The 16,875-nt window shown below is 40.2% G+C and overlaps 1 protein-coding gene across 2 annotated transcripts in view; it reads right to left on the minus strand.

Annotated features, from left to right (window-relative positions):
• CCNYL1 (cyclin Y like 1) overlaps window positions 1-16,875 on the minus strand; it is a 33,292-nt gene that overhangs the window by 1,639 nt on the left and 14,778 nt on the right. Inside the window, exons 4-9 of one of the 2 annotated variants that reach the window (XM_003784994.3) lie at window positions 13,784-13,884; window positions 11,144-11,179; window positions 9,084-9,135; window positions 7,816-7,935; window positions 3,876-4,042; window positions 323-485 (exon numbers count right to left, since the gene is read on the minus strand). In XM_003784994.3, the coding sequence (XP_003785042.1) occupies window positions 323-485; window positions 3,876-4,042; window positions 7,816-7,935; window positions 9,084-9,135; window positions 11,144-11,179; window positions 13,784-13,884 (639 nt within the window). The remainder of the gene's footprint in view (window positions 1-322; window positions 486-3,875; window positions 4,043-7,815; window positions 7,936-9,083; window positions 9,136-11,143; window positions 11,180-13,783; window positions 13,885-16,875) is intronic. The other variant, XM_012802159.2, reaches the window with a different exon arrangement.

Here is a 16,875-nt window from a genome sequence, read left to right on the forward strand (position 1 = left end):
AAGAAATTGTTCTCGTATGGTATGGAAGGGTACGTTCAAAAAGGAAAACCGTTAAGAATAGATTAAATTTGATTAAAAATATTCTGAATTATAGTCACAGAAGAGATGATATCCGTAAATTTTAAAATAATGTGCAACTTTGTATAAACCATAAAAGACACAGGGAATATGATAATATGTCAAAGGGCTCATAAGTTCTTCAGTGTATTAGTTAATTTTAAAGTTTTCCGTTTTCCTATTATCACTACTTAATAAGATTTAGTCATAGCAGTTGGCTTTGGTGGCTGCCAGAAAACCTCACTAAGTGATTTCACAGCCTTACCTCTAGGTTCTGTGCTCTTTCTTTGCTAAGAGGAGCATACAAAAAATTCACGTTGTTGTCATCTGCTAAGGAGCGGAGGTCAAAGTAGTATTTGGCATAAACACTGGCAGGAACATTAATATTAAACTGAAGCAACTCCAAAAAATGCCTTTCCATCTCATTCCTGGGGGAGGAGAAACAAAACAAAACCAATGCAGGACAATTTTAGTCAACTGGGCTATCTTCAAAAATATCATTCAGAGCTACTAGGATGGCTCTAAATTCCGTTATGAAACAAAGGCTACCCAGTTGGATTAACACACTAATGCTCAAACAAGGTACAGCTATTTGTGGTCCCTTCTGCATCCCAGCACTTTGAGTTTGGGATGAGGGGGAAGGTTACGGCCCTCTGATGCACTCGTGCTGCTGACTCGGGGTTCATTCTTCAGAGTTCCATTAGTGCAGCTGTGCGATTCATACTCCACGTTCGCTCACAGGGCCCCACTATAGTGATCAGATGAAAGGAATGATGTATGCTGTTTATTAGCTCTGAAGAACTTGCAGACATTTTCACCGGGCTGATAACAGGAAGGGGCTTATTGAAGTAGAGAAGCGCCAACAAAAGGAGTGGGCACATCACCACGGCAACAAATGGATCCGTGGAGAGCCACCGCTATTATCTCTGAGGGGGAAAGACTCTTGAGGCAACAAGGATTCATCTCAAATAAATAAATAAATAAGCTGCATTCACGGGAAAGGGAATCCCCTCCCCCACCCCAGTCCATGAGGCTGTGTCAAAGGGCATAATGCAAGTTTTTGCTCACCTTCATATTGATTGCCAAGGTGAGAAATTGTCATCATGACAGGGCAGAGGTACTCTTTAAACTTCGGAAGGCAGAAAGATCAGAGATAGATGCCGTAGCTAGACTAAGCCCACTTTATGAAATGACCTCTAGCAGGGCACTGGACTTATCAACTTGGTGTTTCTTTGGAGCTGGGAATGAAGCCCTGAGATGCTCAGTGCCCAGTGCCCAGTGCCCCTGGCCAGAAGGAAACGTGGGGGAGAGGGTGGGGAGTGGCCCTCTGCTACAGGAACATACACGCCCTCACCAAATGTTTACGTACATAAATACAAGTTAAAATAAATTCGAGTTGAGTCTTACCACTCTTATAACAATTGCTATAAAGAGTTAACTGTATAAAAATAATAAATGCCTGAATAACACATTTGGTTTCTTAATTTTGAAGTTTTAATATTTTATCTACTGGCTAAGTCAACAAATGCTTGATATTCTCTTATATGGAGAGCAGTTAAAAAATGAGAAGAGATGTGGTTTTCTCATTTGTTGAACTTAACACCCAACTGAACCTACTTCCAAAATTAATTTCCTGTTCATATGGTCATAAGTCTATAGAAATGTAAATCAGATAATGTTTTGATAATCAGCTAATCAGGACTTAATTTGCCACAGGAATAAATGCACTTCAGGATCCCTTTTATATTTTTTCCACTAATACATTTTAACTGTGTAGAAATACAGTACTTCATAGGATTAACATGTTTATTAATAGAGGTTTAATCACTGAAGAAAAGCATGATGCCTACAGAATTTGCATCTCCTGGGAGTTCTGTTGTTTAAATGGCTAGATGGCTGAATAGCATACCCTTTACAGGGATAGCACGTTTTCTGAATAGCAGCTGCTCAGTTCAACTTATTCTTTTGAGAGAAATATAGTCTAACAAGACATGTAGATATTGGAAAATTTAAAGAAAAATCTGATAGACATCAATTTTTTAATTTTTCAATTTAAATTCAAAATGAGACTATTACAAATAGTCAACAGCAGGGAGATGAGACAAATGTTAGCGAACACTTTGTTGTAGTGTTTTCTAATTTCCAAAGACCATGAACAAAAGCAGCCTGCTGGGAGCACGGCTCCCATGCTTCTCTGTTCACACAAACAGCATGGTTTAGAGCTGGTCTGGGAGCCGGCACTGCCACCACTGCTTCTGGAGCTCACGTCTGTGGAAACCTGCACGTTCTCTGATCCTATGACTAGAACCAGAGCCCTCTGCTTAGTGGCAGGTTTGAGAAAGTTTCAGCTATCATAATGACAGGGCTAAGTGTTCATGATGACAAATTGTGCTTCCTTCAAGGACCAGTTTGCCAACTGATGACAGTAGCAGCCAAAGTCACTGCAGTGTCTGCAACTTCCTACAGTACCTCCATGCATTTCCAGTTCATTTGCTGCTACACCCTGTGCTACAATGGGTGCCAGCAACAGCACCATGGCCGCTCAGTTTACACTATTAGCGTAAGTCGTCATTCTCACCGCTTCAACAGCTACCAAAAACCACTGGTGCCTTGTTAGTCACAGGTATCCTCACTTCAGTTGTAAATAACAGAGCTTGGTCATTCTGAGTGACAGTCTCATCTGGAGCAATGGACAACAAAAACAAATTCTTGCCACTGCCTGTCACGTTCCTCATCTTCTCATGCTGCTCAACATAAGGAACAAGAGGTATTCCTTTGTACTCTTTTTTTTTTTTTTAATAGTTCTTTTACAGTTTTTGGCCAGGGTGGGGTTTGAACCCGCTACCTCCAGTATATGGGGCTGGCGCCCTACTCGGTTGAGCCACAGGCACCGCCCCTTGGTACCTTTCTAAACCCCACCCACAAAGGCATTGTCAAGCAGGCACTCTGAGTCTTTCCCTGGCTCCTCCTCCCCACCCTGTTCAGGGGCCTTTCCTTCACAGCCATCAAGGAGGCCAGAAGGAAGGCCATGTGAAGTTGGTGTTTCACAGCCATGCAGTGCCCTCTGTGTGGAGCCCTGTGACTCAGCAGGTACACTCAAAGTAATTCAAGGCCTTCAAGTGCCGCCGTGCTTGTCCAAGTGCCTGCGAGCCAGGCAGAGTGTGGTGACCACTGGCTTCTGCCCTGGCCATGCAGCTCAGATGGCCTGGGGGGATCCTGGAGCTTCCCTTCTCACTGGGCTACTTCCAATCACAGGCAAGTTCCTGACGGGGAGGGGGCAGGAACACAGGGATGTGTGGATATTTAATTTTTAACCCTATGACTTTTGTACAAACAGATCTTCAAATAAAGGCAGGGAAAGACCAGCAAAAACAAACATATAATGTGTGACTCAGGTGGAAGCTTCTCACTAGGGCAGAGGCCCTCAAACCTTAACAGAGGCCAAACAATTGTTTCAAAGGCCAGAGCAGTACCCCTTAAAAAGGGACTGGAATTGGCAGATAGCTTTTATAAAGCCCTAGTGATAGTTACTGTACTATGTTGTTCTGGAGCAAGTTCGCAAAATGTTTAGCCAAAGACCATCAGAAAAATACTTTTCAGTTTATCTAGATTATCACAATAATAACACATTAAGACCTACCAATTAATGATGGGAAATATTAACTGCTATACTTATGCTGGGTAGAAAGGAGTATGTACCTTTATACCTATTTCCATTATCTGCATGTTGTAACATTTATAAATACTTCTAAAAGTGTTAACTTTATGGGAGCAAATGGAAAATGGTTAGGAAATTCACCAAAACCTTACAAACTCACATGTCCTCAACTGTAATGTCCTTGAGGATCTGGCAGTAGTCCACATTCCATACAGCCTGATCGTCCCAAACCTTGGAGGCAAGAAGAATCGCTCCCAAAACAATTCTTTTCCAGTTAGTGGGACAAATGTCGATCTCAGCATAAGTTAAAAGCCTTTCTAAGTAAACCTGCAAAAGTAGAGCACTGGTCTTTGATTTTAGTTCAGTTTAAGTGCTGTGATAAAAACTGTTATAAATGACAGGTTTCTTCTGTTTTTGACCAGAAAGTAAGTGCCTTTTGTTCGTATAGTCTACAGAGACCTTGCCCAGTCACCCAAAGTAAAAGGTCAGATCATAGTTGTGGGCCAGATACCTCTGCTGCCTGCCTTGCCCATGCAAATTTCCAGCCCAGGCAGCATACTCAGGACCAGTGTAGATTACATTTGTTCGAAAAATACTTGCGTGCCCATCAAATGCAATTTATCTAGATGTTGTCAAACAGATAATTTTACAGAGAGGTCCATCTTGAATATGTAAAATCCAAGTAACACTGAGTGCTTTACCTTCTTTTCACAGTAACTAATCTTCTGTGGCATGAGCTGCAGGAACCACTGGTCAAGAGAGCCCCCCAGTGGCTACTGTGTAGAGCAGCAGGCCAGGCGCAGGCCACAGGCTGTACAACACTCCCCGTAGTCCACACCTGCGTAAGGTGCACTCTGGTACAAAGGATGGCCCTTCTCATAGCCCCTGTTTTTCACATCTCCATTACCACTCCATGAAAATTCATATTCTACTCTTATAGAACCTCCAACTCAGTTAATGATGTTGACTGTTTTCAGGTGGTAATAGCTGCCAGTCCTATATATCCCTGGGACCCCTCTCAATCTGTTAAATACTTTGTGAGACAATCTCATGAACTATTTTACATATATCAAACATTTATCCTACAAAGATTATAGCAGTAAGCTGTGATGTGTTGTTCCCCCAAAAGTGCTCTGCAGAAGAATATGTATATGTGCTATTTCAACTCTCTGTATTAAGGTAAATGGAAAACATTTCCTTTTTCAAGAGTTTGTCTGAAAAGTACTGGATTGACAGCTCAGATCTGGGGCTGTTCTTGAAACTCAACTCTATTTTCAAAAACAAGTGGCTACTGAACATAGCATGTCCTTAGTGAGATTCTGCTCCTGCTCTCCAAGCTCTGCATTCTCAAGCATCCTGAGGAACACGCCTCACAGGGCTCCAGTCTCTACAGGAGAGAGCACTGAAACCACACTGGCACTCCTCCAACTTCCTGCCACCTTTGCTATTAGACTTGTCCCATGGTGACACTCAGTGCTACCACCTGCCCTCCTGTGTCAGTGCTTTTTCCCACTAAAGCCAACTCTTCTATCAGTGCAGTCAATCCACCCCACTCCTGCAGAAGAACACTGTTCTGACAATTACCTCTTTCGGAGGACTTCCCCCCTCTGCCAGTGATGTTCCCCAAGGTGAATGTGTTTCTTCTATTCCCAATCCCTCCCTACAACTTCCAAGATGCTTTCTTCTTGTTTGCCCACAGCATCACGCCATGGTGCCAGTTTCTCGTCTCCCATCTCTCCTTAACCACCCCACCGGCCTGCTGCGGCCGCCACTTTTCCGAGACTCCTCTCGTCAAGGCCCTCAGTGCCTTCCTTCACTCAATGAAAAGCAAATCAGAGCTCTTCATCCCAGCATGCTCCCCAACTGGAAAAAGCATCGCCATTCGCCTGGGTGCTGGGGCCCAGTACCCACACAAGTTACCCTGCTCCAACCACGAACAATTCCTTCACTGGGAGTCTGCCTGCTTTTGATTCTGAGCAGCCACTTGTCACTGCTCAGGTTTTTCACTGTATCTGCTTCCTAACCCTCTTCTCTGCCTCCACTCTAACTCCCGATTATGGTCTGTCCTCCCCAGAGCAGTCAGCATAACCTCTTAAATTAAGAGCTCTGCATGGGCCAGGTGCAGTAGCTCACGCCTATAATCCTGGCAGTCTTGGAGGTGGAAGCTGGAGGACTGCTTGAAGTCAGGAGCAGACCATACTGAGCAAGAGGGAGACCCTAACTCTACCAAACCCAGAAAAAGTTAGCCAGACATCATGGCACACACCTGTCCCAGCTACTTGGGAGGCTGAGGAAGGAGGATCACTAGAGCCCAGAAGTGTGAGGTTGCTGTGAGCCATGATGACATCACCGCACTCTAACCCCACTAACAGCTGTCTCAAAAAAAAAAAAAAAAGAAAGAAAAAAGAAAAAAGGCACTCTACTCCCCTGCTGAAGATCTGCCAAAAGTTCCCATCACAACTAGAATAAAAACTTAGCCTCTGCCCATGTCCTGCAAGTCACACAGCCCTGTGGGCTATGGCATTGCCCATGTGACCTCCTCTCCTCCTTCTCTCCCTTATTCCTCACTCTGACCATACTGGCTGCCTTGCGACTGGTCTCTGTCTCCAGATGTTGGCACTTGTCCCACTGCCCGGAATGCCGGACCTCTTTACTGTCCTTCCTTCAGTCAGGCTGCTGTTCAGACGTTGCCTCTCTAGAGGCTCTTCCTGATCATTCTACCTAAAACAGTAAACCCCTCCAATCACTCTGGATTGCTTTACCCTGTTTTATCCTCTTAGTATTTCCCACCTGAAATATTTGTATACCTGAAATTAAAACAAACAAACAAAAAAAAACTTAATGTCTTCCCCACTAGAACATAAGCTCATATAAAGGTAAGGAGTGTGTTCAACCTGTCCTCTCCTCAGCCCCAGCACTTAGTAACTGCTTGGCGGCATTAGCACTGTGACCACAGCCTCTGCTCCGGCCTCTTTTGATTCCCCTCTCCTCCCACCTTCGCCACTTCTCTGGGGAGTTATCCCTTAAATGCTACCAGTCCTTACAGGTCTACCTTCTGTCTGCTTTCATCCCACACACTTTCTCTGCATGTCCACAGTGTTCTCACTCTTCATTCCTTACTTCCAGCCCAGATTCGTGCTCTAGTCCCACAGATCCGAATGACTGCTGGACACTGCCACTCTGCTGTCTCCCTGGCACATGAAGCTTCACCTGTCTCCAATGACTCTCCCTCAATCCAGCTTCCTTCCCGCGTCACCTCTCTCTCCATTTGTGGAAGCACCACTCTTGCTTCTCCAGCACCTGCTGGGCATTCTTCATGGCTTGCAGCTCCATGCAAAGGCCTGTGTCAGACCCAGTGCCCACTGATAGGTCTCTACTGAAGTACACAACAGAAGGAAGCTTCCTCTTCTAAACTCTAACAGACACTAAAGGAGTGGGGTACTAACCTAAGGATTCTTTTTCTCCAGCCCATGCATTTTTTTCTGCAGGTTTGCTGTAGGGAGGAAAACAATCGAAACAACTTGAATAGGATTTATTATTCCAAATGACAAAGTCTTACCACAGGAATTCCGTATGGATGACATAAAGGTCAGGGCACAGCTAGCAAATCCTATGTCCAAGTCTCACTGGTACCATATTCATTGGAAACTAACCAAGCAGGCACAAGAGGCCAGCAGGGATGGCGTAACACCCACATCCAAGGAACATGGAATTTCGGGCAGCAGTTCTCAGTCACAACATGCATCAGAATAGCTTGGGGAATACAGCTGGGAACTGGCTTAGACCTACACTGTACTCATCTTGGCCCGCCGTCAGATGGTTTTGTTGCTGCTCCCCATCTCACCCCCAACATGAAAAGAGAGAGAGCACTACATGTGGGCAATGAAGTGTGGGGGCAGAATCCAGAAATCTCTCCTGCTGCCTTTTACAGCAATTGTTCTGTGATAAGAAAAGCAATGGTAACTAACATAAACCATGATTATTAAATTCAAGCGTATATATTTACTTTCCTTTGATAACATTTCTCTTAAAATTCAGATGACAATTTCAAGAACCTACTTTTATTTCTAAAGATGCTTTATGAATAAGAAATAGCTTACCAAAGTTACTATTGCACATTCAGCTGTTAGCTGTGCAGCACTGAATAGAGTACGAACAAATCTGTAAATAAATTTGTGTTCAGGATCGTGCTTAAAGTACTCTTCTGGAACCTTCTCTCGCTGAAAGCAGAAAAGAGGCAATACAAGTATTCATTGAAAAAAAGCTTTTTAGTATTCATAAGACAGTAGTTTTCACATTTGTGCCCATATATCCCTTAAAATAATTTTGTGTGACATGTCTTTTAGTCTTTTAAATATAAACACTAGGATCTTAAAGAACTATAATAATTTAATATTCATCACCATTCATTAGACACTGGCATTGGGTATGCCAAGAAATTGCTGCTGGGTAGGCTCAGAGGATTTTTATGTTCCTTACTACTTCCCCTAATGGAATCTACCAAAACAAACTATTTTTAGGCTTACAAGTCTTCATGATCATGTCAGGCTTCTCTGTAGCACACATTGAAAACACATGTTTAGTTTCCTATAACCACAAGACTCTAAGTCTGCAGTCTCTAACCCCTGATCTGGGAGTGTGAGAAGCAGACACGTGAGGCTTCATCTGTATTTACAGCCGCTCCACATTGCTGGCATCACCACTGTCAGACAAGTGGCAGCATTACATCCTCACAGGAGAGTGAACCCTACTATGAACTGCGATTCTAAGAGATCTAGGCTGTGAACTCTTTATAAGAATCTAATGCCTGATGATCTGAGGTGGAGATGTAATGTACTCGAACCATCCTGAACCCATTCTCCCTGCCCCCAATCCATGGAAAAACTGTCTTCCATGTAAATGGTCCCTGGTGCCAAAAAGGCTGGGACAGCTGCTCTAAGCCTGCACCATCCAGTACAATAGTCACTGGCCATATGTGGCTAGTACGCACTCAAAAGCAGCTACTATGCACCTGAGGAAGTGAAGTTTTACTTCTTTTTTTGCCATTTTAATTGATAAATTATTTTCAAATTCTCCTAAAAGCGATCATGCATATTTTAGAACTATTGATATTTATATTATTCAGTGCTACTGAAAATTATCTTTTAAAAAATAATTTGCTATTATTTGAATAGTACATTTACTCATCTTAGCTCACTAAATAAAGCTGCAAGTCCGTTCTTAGTATATCCTTATTATACCTCTTTTGTAAGATGATTATGTACAACATGAGGTGGGGAAGAAGACTTAAAGGAAAATGGTTTTGACTTCAGGATGACATAAACACAACTCTGAGAGAAAAACACGACCTCAAAAAAAAGGAACTTACTGTGAGTGGATGTGACCTCTCGTCAAAAATATCCAGTGATCTATTTGCATCTCTATAAAATAAGAACATGCATTTAAAAAATTAATTCAGGAATTCTTAGTTACTTAGTAAAATATTTGCTGGGAGTTGGGGGAGTAGGGAGTGGAGGGAGATGCCTAACTTTCAACAAAGCAAATAGTTTTACAAATTCTCCTCCTGGATCCTGGCCTTCTGAGGGTTCCTGACCTCTTTTACTCAGCATTTCAAATCCTGTACTCTGCAGTCTTCTACAATGACCAGCTACCATGACCCTAACAGGTAATAGTAACAAACCAAATCTATTTTTTAATCTCACACTGGAATACCAAAAACTCTTTACAACATAGTAGTGTAAGGCAATTAAGTCTTTAGAACTGTAATGGATGTTAACACGAGATTTGATTTCCTACGTTTTCCCTCACTTTAGTGCTCTATATTATATTCTTCTGTATTTATTTCTTTTAATCAATTTGAGTTAAAAACTTAGTTCCTCTTCATTTTAAAAAAATACCAGTTTTTGATGAACTTTTAGAATTTATAAAACTAATATACCCTATTCATTTAAAACAATGGTTCTCCAAGTGTGGTCTACCAACCTCCCTTAGACCAGGAGACCCATGAATTTATAACTATTCTTGTAAGAATACTAAGACTTTGCTTGCTTTTTTCAAAGACATTTGCAATGATTGTATAAAAGTGAACATGGGTAAAACTTAGTTTTTTAGCATGAATAAAGGCAGTGGTACCAAATTATGCATTCTTCACTGCCCCTCGCAGTTAAAAAAAAAAAAAAAAGCCTTGCTTTACTTGGAAATATCCTTGATGTAACAATAAAAATTAATGGTACTACTTAATGGTATTATTAAATCTTGACTTTTATTTTTAATATTATGAGTAAGTGGGAAGTTCACATAAGTCATTTCTACAGACTAAAATATGGTTGTATTAAGGAAAAACACTTGTGATTTATTGTGAACCGACACGCCACTTCTTTTCAAGGAACCCAATTTTTATTTGAAAGTACAACAATCATCTCAAAAATTAACAAAGTAAGCCTGTTGCTTCAAGGAAAATATTATAACAAGTATTTGTTGCCAGTGATAAAATTCAAGCTTTTAAGCTAAAAATCAGGACTTTGGAAAACTTATTCCTCCTACTGTGAGCCTGACCGCTTCTCAATACTTAAAAGACTTTTTCATAAGATTGATGCATGTGGAGTTTTGGTGGAGTATGAAAGAATATCTATAATTACCTGAAAGCTTTAAAAATATACTTTTTCCTAACTATAAATTGTATACGGCGAGGTCGTTGTCTTTCTGCTTCTTCAAAACAAATGGCAAAGACAGAGATGAGAATCCAGCTGTCTCCTATTAAGCCAGACATTAGAGATTTGCAAAAACGTAAATAAATGACACTTTTTACTCGCCATTTTTGTTGCAGAAAAAAAGTTAGTTTTGCGGCGGCGCCTGTGACTCAGAGGAGTAGGGCGCTGGCCCCATATGCCAGAGGTGGTGGGTTCAAACCCAGCCCCGGGCAAAAACTGAAAAAAACTGCAAAAAAAAAAAAAAAAAAAAAAATTTACTTTTTGTGAAAAATATTATGTTAACTATATGGTTCTTGATTGGGGTGTGTTTGTCCTCCAGGGGGCATTTTCTCTTGTCACAACCTGGGAGTATTGCTACTGGCATCTTCTGGGTAGAAGCCTTCCTACGATGGAACACAAAAAGCCCCCACAACAAAGAGTTATCTTGCTCAAAACATCAAGAGTGCCAAGGCTAAGAAATCTAAACAAAAAAAATTTATTTTTTTAATGCTGAATTTTAATTTCTAATATAGTATGCCAATATAATTGACATGAATAAATACTTTACGGGATCCTCAATAATGTAAGAGTTAGAAGACTCTTAAGGACCCCAAAACCCCAACGTGATTTGCTTCAATACTGCAATAAGCATTCCATGTCTACAAGTATAACCTAATAGTAAACTGGGTATCATACAAAGCAATTAGCTGGAATAACAAGACATTTTAAAAGAGCTCACCTGTTCTTTATGTGGTAATATATTGCTAAGGTCACACTGTGGAGGGAAAAAAAAATGTTTTCAACAACTGATTTTATTATGTTAGGTGTGAAGACATTTTTAGAAGGGGGTAGTGGGGAGCCCTCCTGGGGGCCCTGAAATCCTCCAGTTCAGAACAGTACTGTGTGTGTACTTCCCCTTGTTTTAATTCTTTGGCTTTTAGCAAAAACAAAAGAACCAAAATGCTATGCAATATGCTGTTAGAAGACAGATTTCTGTTGATTATTATATTATTTGCTTTTCCACCCATAGAAAATCTTTCATCCCGGGTGAGTTCGATTTGTGCGCAGGCTGAAATTTAAGTGCTACAGCAGCTCTGTTTCCTGTTAGGCTCTGCCTTTCAGTTGTTTAGCGACTATCACCTACCCTCCTGTTTGTCATTATTTCCCTAAACATAAATAAATGAAAGTGCTTTATGCCAAATAAAATCACTTAAAATCACTTTTGCATGATTATTAGAAAATGTGTTAGTAAAGGTACGTGCACACAATACCACGACAGGTGCAGCTGTCCTGACACACGCAGCACTAGCACTGCGGCACAGCACTGGGCCGTGGAGTATTAATAGCAGCCATTTCCCAATTAGTGCAAATGAAAGGTTACTGAACATACACAACTGAGACACACTTCCTGAAGTCCTAAGTTACCCACAGATGATGTATATTAGCAAACTTAGGTAAGTCAGAAGCTTCCTTTTGCCCTCAGTGCCTAAAATGAGGCTCAAAATAATTGAGGGAAGGCAAATCTGAATTTTAAAAGTAGGTCTAGCTATTAAATATTAGCACTTTTTAAAAAGCCTATAATATTATTAGCATCAAAGATGGATACTTCTATAGTGCTTCAAATAGTTTTGACTCCAAACTGATTTTAAAACTACAGAATTTGAAGTTATAAGCTGGAAAGGACCACCAAAACGTATATGGTATTAACCCCAACAACCCATCTTACAGATTAGGAAAATAAGGCTTAAAACTGACCTGCACACGGTCCTGCCAATAGAAGCAGTTTGTTGTCAAATCAAGCAGTGGTTCTCAAACTTTGCTGCACACTGGAATCACCTGACTTCCAACTTGAGACATTCTGGTTTAACTGGCATGGTATAACTTGGGTATCAGGATGGTTTTAAAAGTTACCAGGTGATTCCACTATGGCAAAGTTTGGGAATGACCGAGTTAGGGTTATGATCAGAATCACTTGGGATGCTTTTGTCCATGTAATTATGCCTCATATCCTTCTCCCATTTCCCTAAAAGGCTAGGGAGGGCCTAGAGATGGATGGAAGGTGGAGGCTGGAAAATGCATGTGTTTGCAAACATATATTTTATAAAAAGTTGTATAAGTCATTCTAATATGGCTTACTCATCCCATTGAGAACATGCATTACTACCCCACGTTACACATTTTAAAAAATCTTTCCTAAAAGCCAATTTACCCTATTGATTTACTCAATAAACCTTTATTTCACCAACAGTGAATACATCATATAATCATTTCTAAAACTTAATGAGAACAAATTTAAACTTATTGGACTTCCAAAAGTAGACTTCTAAAATTTAGACTAAGTGGGGGAGGGGCATGAAGTCTACTTTTTTGAGCAAAGTTAATCTCTGCTTAAACATTAAAATCTTTCCAATTCAAAAGAAGCTTGGGAGTCCAGCTAAAACAGAGTTGTTTTTGTATTCATGGATTTAGGGCTAAGGCTGAATATAGACTTTAGTGATTACTTAACAGGTGCCAAAGACTACGACTTTAGACAGTACTGAGGTCTAGGTTTTGGTGAAACACAATTTGATCCCAACTACTGTTACAAGTGAGATAGGAAAGTGACATTATGATGAGTGTAAACCTGCCATTTTTAATTAAAAGAAGTTCCGACACTTCAATTATCTAAAAAAGCTAGTATATTAGAAATAGTACTAAAGTTTCTATAAGCTAGTTATGTTTTAAGACTGAAAAAAATTAGGGATGAGGACGTTAATATGCTAAAGTAGCATTTCCCAAACTATGTTCTGAAAATAAACACTTGTAATCCAAAGAAATGTTAATAATGTTCCCTGGACAACCCAATGGAGTTAGGTTTTCCTTTTTAGATAAACTTGAAAGGTTCATCTCAGTGTTTCGAAAGTGCATCTCTTATTGTGGACTATGGGTGCTCATGTAAATGTAGATGCACTCTAGTGCCAGCACAGGGCAAGCTGATCCATCTTCCAAGAGTAGTTTCCAAAGTGGTACATACACACTGTTTTAAGGAACAGTGACTAATAAGGAACTACTATTTTCTAGAAACAGCCAATAAAAAAGCACCTCCTCCTTTTCATTATGTTCAACATTGCCTTAACATAAATGCATCAAATAAAGAGCTACACTTTTTCTGGGATTGCTTCTTTGCTAACTGGCTTTCCCTTCCACCATGCAGTCTAAGATTAAAATAGAAAGTGAAAATTCATACCTAGGTCCTTGAAATCAATATATAGTTGACACCAATTTCTTAAACTGATCACTGAAAAGGACAACCAAATGGCTGAAATGACTAAGGATGGCTGGGATGCCTTTAGCATAAGGGGGTCTGTCACTCAGCTCTTGGCAGCCTAGTTGTACTCACCATTTTACTGTGGTTCTAAGATTAGGCTGGCTGACTGTGCTGTCATCTAGAAATATTGTTGAGCATGAGCTATACTTTTTAGTAAGATGCCCTGGAGATACCTGAAGGGGAAGGGAAATAGAAGAAAATGTCACAGTAAGTTAAACCTATAAAGGTGTGGTTTTTCCTTGGTTAAATTGTCAAACGATAAAGCATTAAGATATTTCTCACATTCCATGAACTGCCTGAGTGTGGTATATCATGTATGGCTCTACGGGGAACACACCGAAGGCTCTCAACTTCCACAGATAACATCTGAGGAATGGGTTATAAAGTGCTGCCCTTGATGGTCCCTATGCTCAAAGCTGGCAAGTATCTATTATGAATTCTGTTTACAATTAATGTTTAAAGTAAGAGTTTCAGTGGGTTTTTTTCTCAATAAAATATACCTGAGATTTTCTGTTATTCATCTACTAGAATAAAATGTGATGCCTTAAATAATACTGGCATGAAAGCGTTTTATCACAGTACATGAAAACCTAGTTTTAAATTTACTAATTTACTAATACTAAATGTATTAGTTCAGGCGACAGTGGGATGAAACAAATGTTTTAGAGACAGAGGCTCTGCGTGCCAGGGCTGCTCAATCACCAACAAGTTAGGGGCTGGAGTTCTCTCTGGGCCTGTTGCAGTACGTGGAGGATAAAAAGAGCATCGCTTTAGGACTTTCTCACAGCCAAAGAACAATGACACAAACAACTTTGGGAATTTAACTTTCATTTCCTGTCTAAATGAGACTGCCATTACAGTCTTGGCGACCCAAATGAGAACCTCAGAGAATACTTTCTATTCATTTCGAAATTTTATTAATTTTATTCTATAAATTATCTGACACACATCATGGCACTTTCCTGCCTTATTCTAGCTGTTCCCTGCCTGGAATGCCTTTTCTTTCCTGTCTCAGCAAGCTTGAGCCCATCTACCTTGGGGGACACTTTCGCCAGCAGCCACACCATGACACTCATCCCTTCTTGTACGCTGCTCCATCTCACCATCTGATTCACCATTTGTTACATGATAATAATTAGCTCGCAGGGTCCCCTCATAAAAAAAGCAAGTTTCTCCAGGGAAGGTGGGACTCTCATTCCTACCTCCAGCTGCTCAGCATAGAACGTGGGACAAATTCAGGTGTTCAACAAGCCTTTGACAAACTATTATTTAAAAGCAGTAATAATTTGGAAGGTAACTCTTACTACAGACACAAATTAGTGAGAATTTATCTGCAGCAGTATCCGAGAGGTGACAATGAACTTTTTGAGCCCTCTAAACTATCTTTAAAACACTTTAGAAGTATCCATTTATTTGCAAAGAGAGTAACAGTCAAATACTAAAAACCACCTCAACTCGGGTAAGATAGTTTTCTTCTTTAAAAATAATGCCAATAACCAAATCCCCATCACTGAATAGTTGAAATTAACAGCAGGATTCTTAAAAACCGCACAATACCAGCAATTTTAATGCTTTTTAAAAAGCTAATTCAGATGAGCCTTCCTTCTTCCTATTAATGTAAGTTTTCAACATGTTGTCACATTCTCCCATCAGTATCCCCCAAAATACGTGAATGACAGGGGAAGGAGAAGATCTAGTTGCTTTTAAAAGGACACAGTATTTAAAACTTGCGGGTAGCCAATAGTCAGAAAAACCCTACCATCTCACCCCACTTTGTTTCTTTCAGATGTTTCTACTGCAAAGTCTCTTATTCCTTATTAACAAACAATACTAGATGTTATATTTTTGAGAAGTGTTACTATTTGGAGGACCAAATTCTCCTTCAAGAAATGTTTAAACTATATCTAAACTCTCAGGTGTTTCTTAAACTGTTCAGTATTCATGTGTATACTCTACATTAACTATGTTAATGTGTACACTTTTATAACCTCAAAAAACAAACACAGCATGAAAAGTGAAAATTGTCTCCTTCAAATACTTTCATTCAAAGTACAAAAAGGTATCTTTTAAGGTCACCACTATTAAGGAGTAATATGGCATACACTCCCATAGCAAGAAAACAAACCAACCAACCCCCAAACCTAAAAGAATGGAGAATAATGCACCAAAATGCAGCCTAGATGGTAGAGATTTAAGTGTTTCTTTCTCTAATTTTCCTGGATATAAAATTTTGTCATGAATGTATATTGGTTTATCTTTGGAAATATTAGACAACTGGAATTAGATGTGGTCTTATACCCTACAGGAGAGCTCATTTAGTGAATCAGTAACTTATGGTCACTGGCTACATCCAGCCGAAGAAACACTGAAGATTCTTCCCCATCAGTCCCAGCTCACTCTAAACTCCTACTTAAAGAAAGAGGAATTTTTCATTCCAGGAAAATGGTCTTTTCTACTTTCTTTCTTTCTTTCTCTCCACAACCCCAAACCAGGCCACTTCCAAATGTCAAGATAACCAGAAAAAGGTAAGTGCAAAGATTCTCTGCTAACTAGCTATACAGCAAGAGACACACCACTCGCTTCCAGCTCCTCAAGCTTCTCAGTATCAAGAACATCCCCATATCTCTTAAGACTAGAGGGTGAGAGAATGAAGCCGCTGCACAATGCAAGGACAGCCGCCAACAGGGAACTTTCTCCTCCTCTTGCTTTAAAGCTTAACAATTGTCTTTTATGGCTAAAGCCTTACCATTGCCATCTCACAACCTCAACCAACTATACTGACATAAGGACATAAAATGCAAATGCTAAAGAAAAGCCAAGTAGGAGAACACTGACAATTTAGTGCTCATAGATCTTATTTCAAGTAGTCACAAAACAAAGAGGAAGAACATCATATTTCTCAGTACAAATGACAGAATATAGGATTTTAAAGTCTTTAACAGGACACGGAAGGGGGTTCTTAATATACTCAAGGTCGAATAGCAAAGTCTAGGAAGTAATTATACTTGGTAAGTCACCAACCAAAGCTTACTAGCAAAGGTCAAGTACCCACAGAAATCCTGCCCCTACAGACTTTTCCCATTGTGTCTACGGCCTCTTATTTTAACCCATGTAAGAAAAACAACAAAAACTGAAGTTCAGTAAAAAACTGCCTTTTTTTTTTT

Source organism: Otolemur garnettii, unplaced genomic scaffold (genome assembly GCF_000181295.1).
Source record: "Otolemur garnettii isolate 467f Iridium unplaced genomic scaffold, OtoGar3 scaffold00013, whole genome shotgun sequence".
Taxonomy (NCBI): Eukaryota; Metazoa; Chordata; class Mammalia; order Primates; family Galagidae; genus Otolemur; species Otolemur garnettii.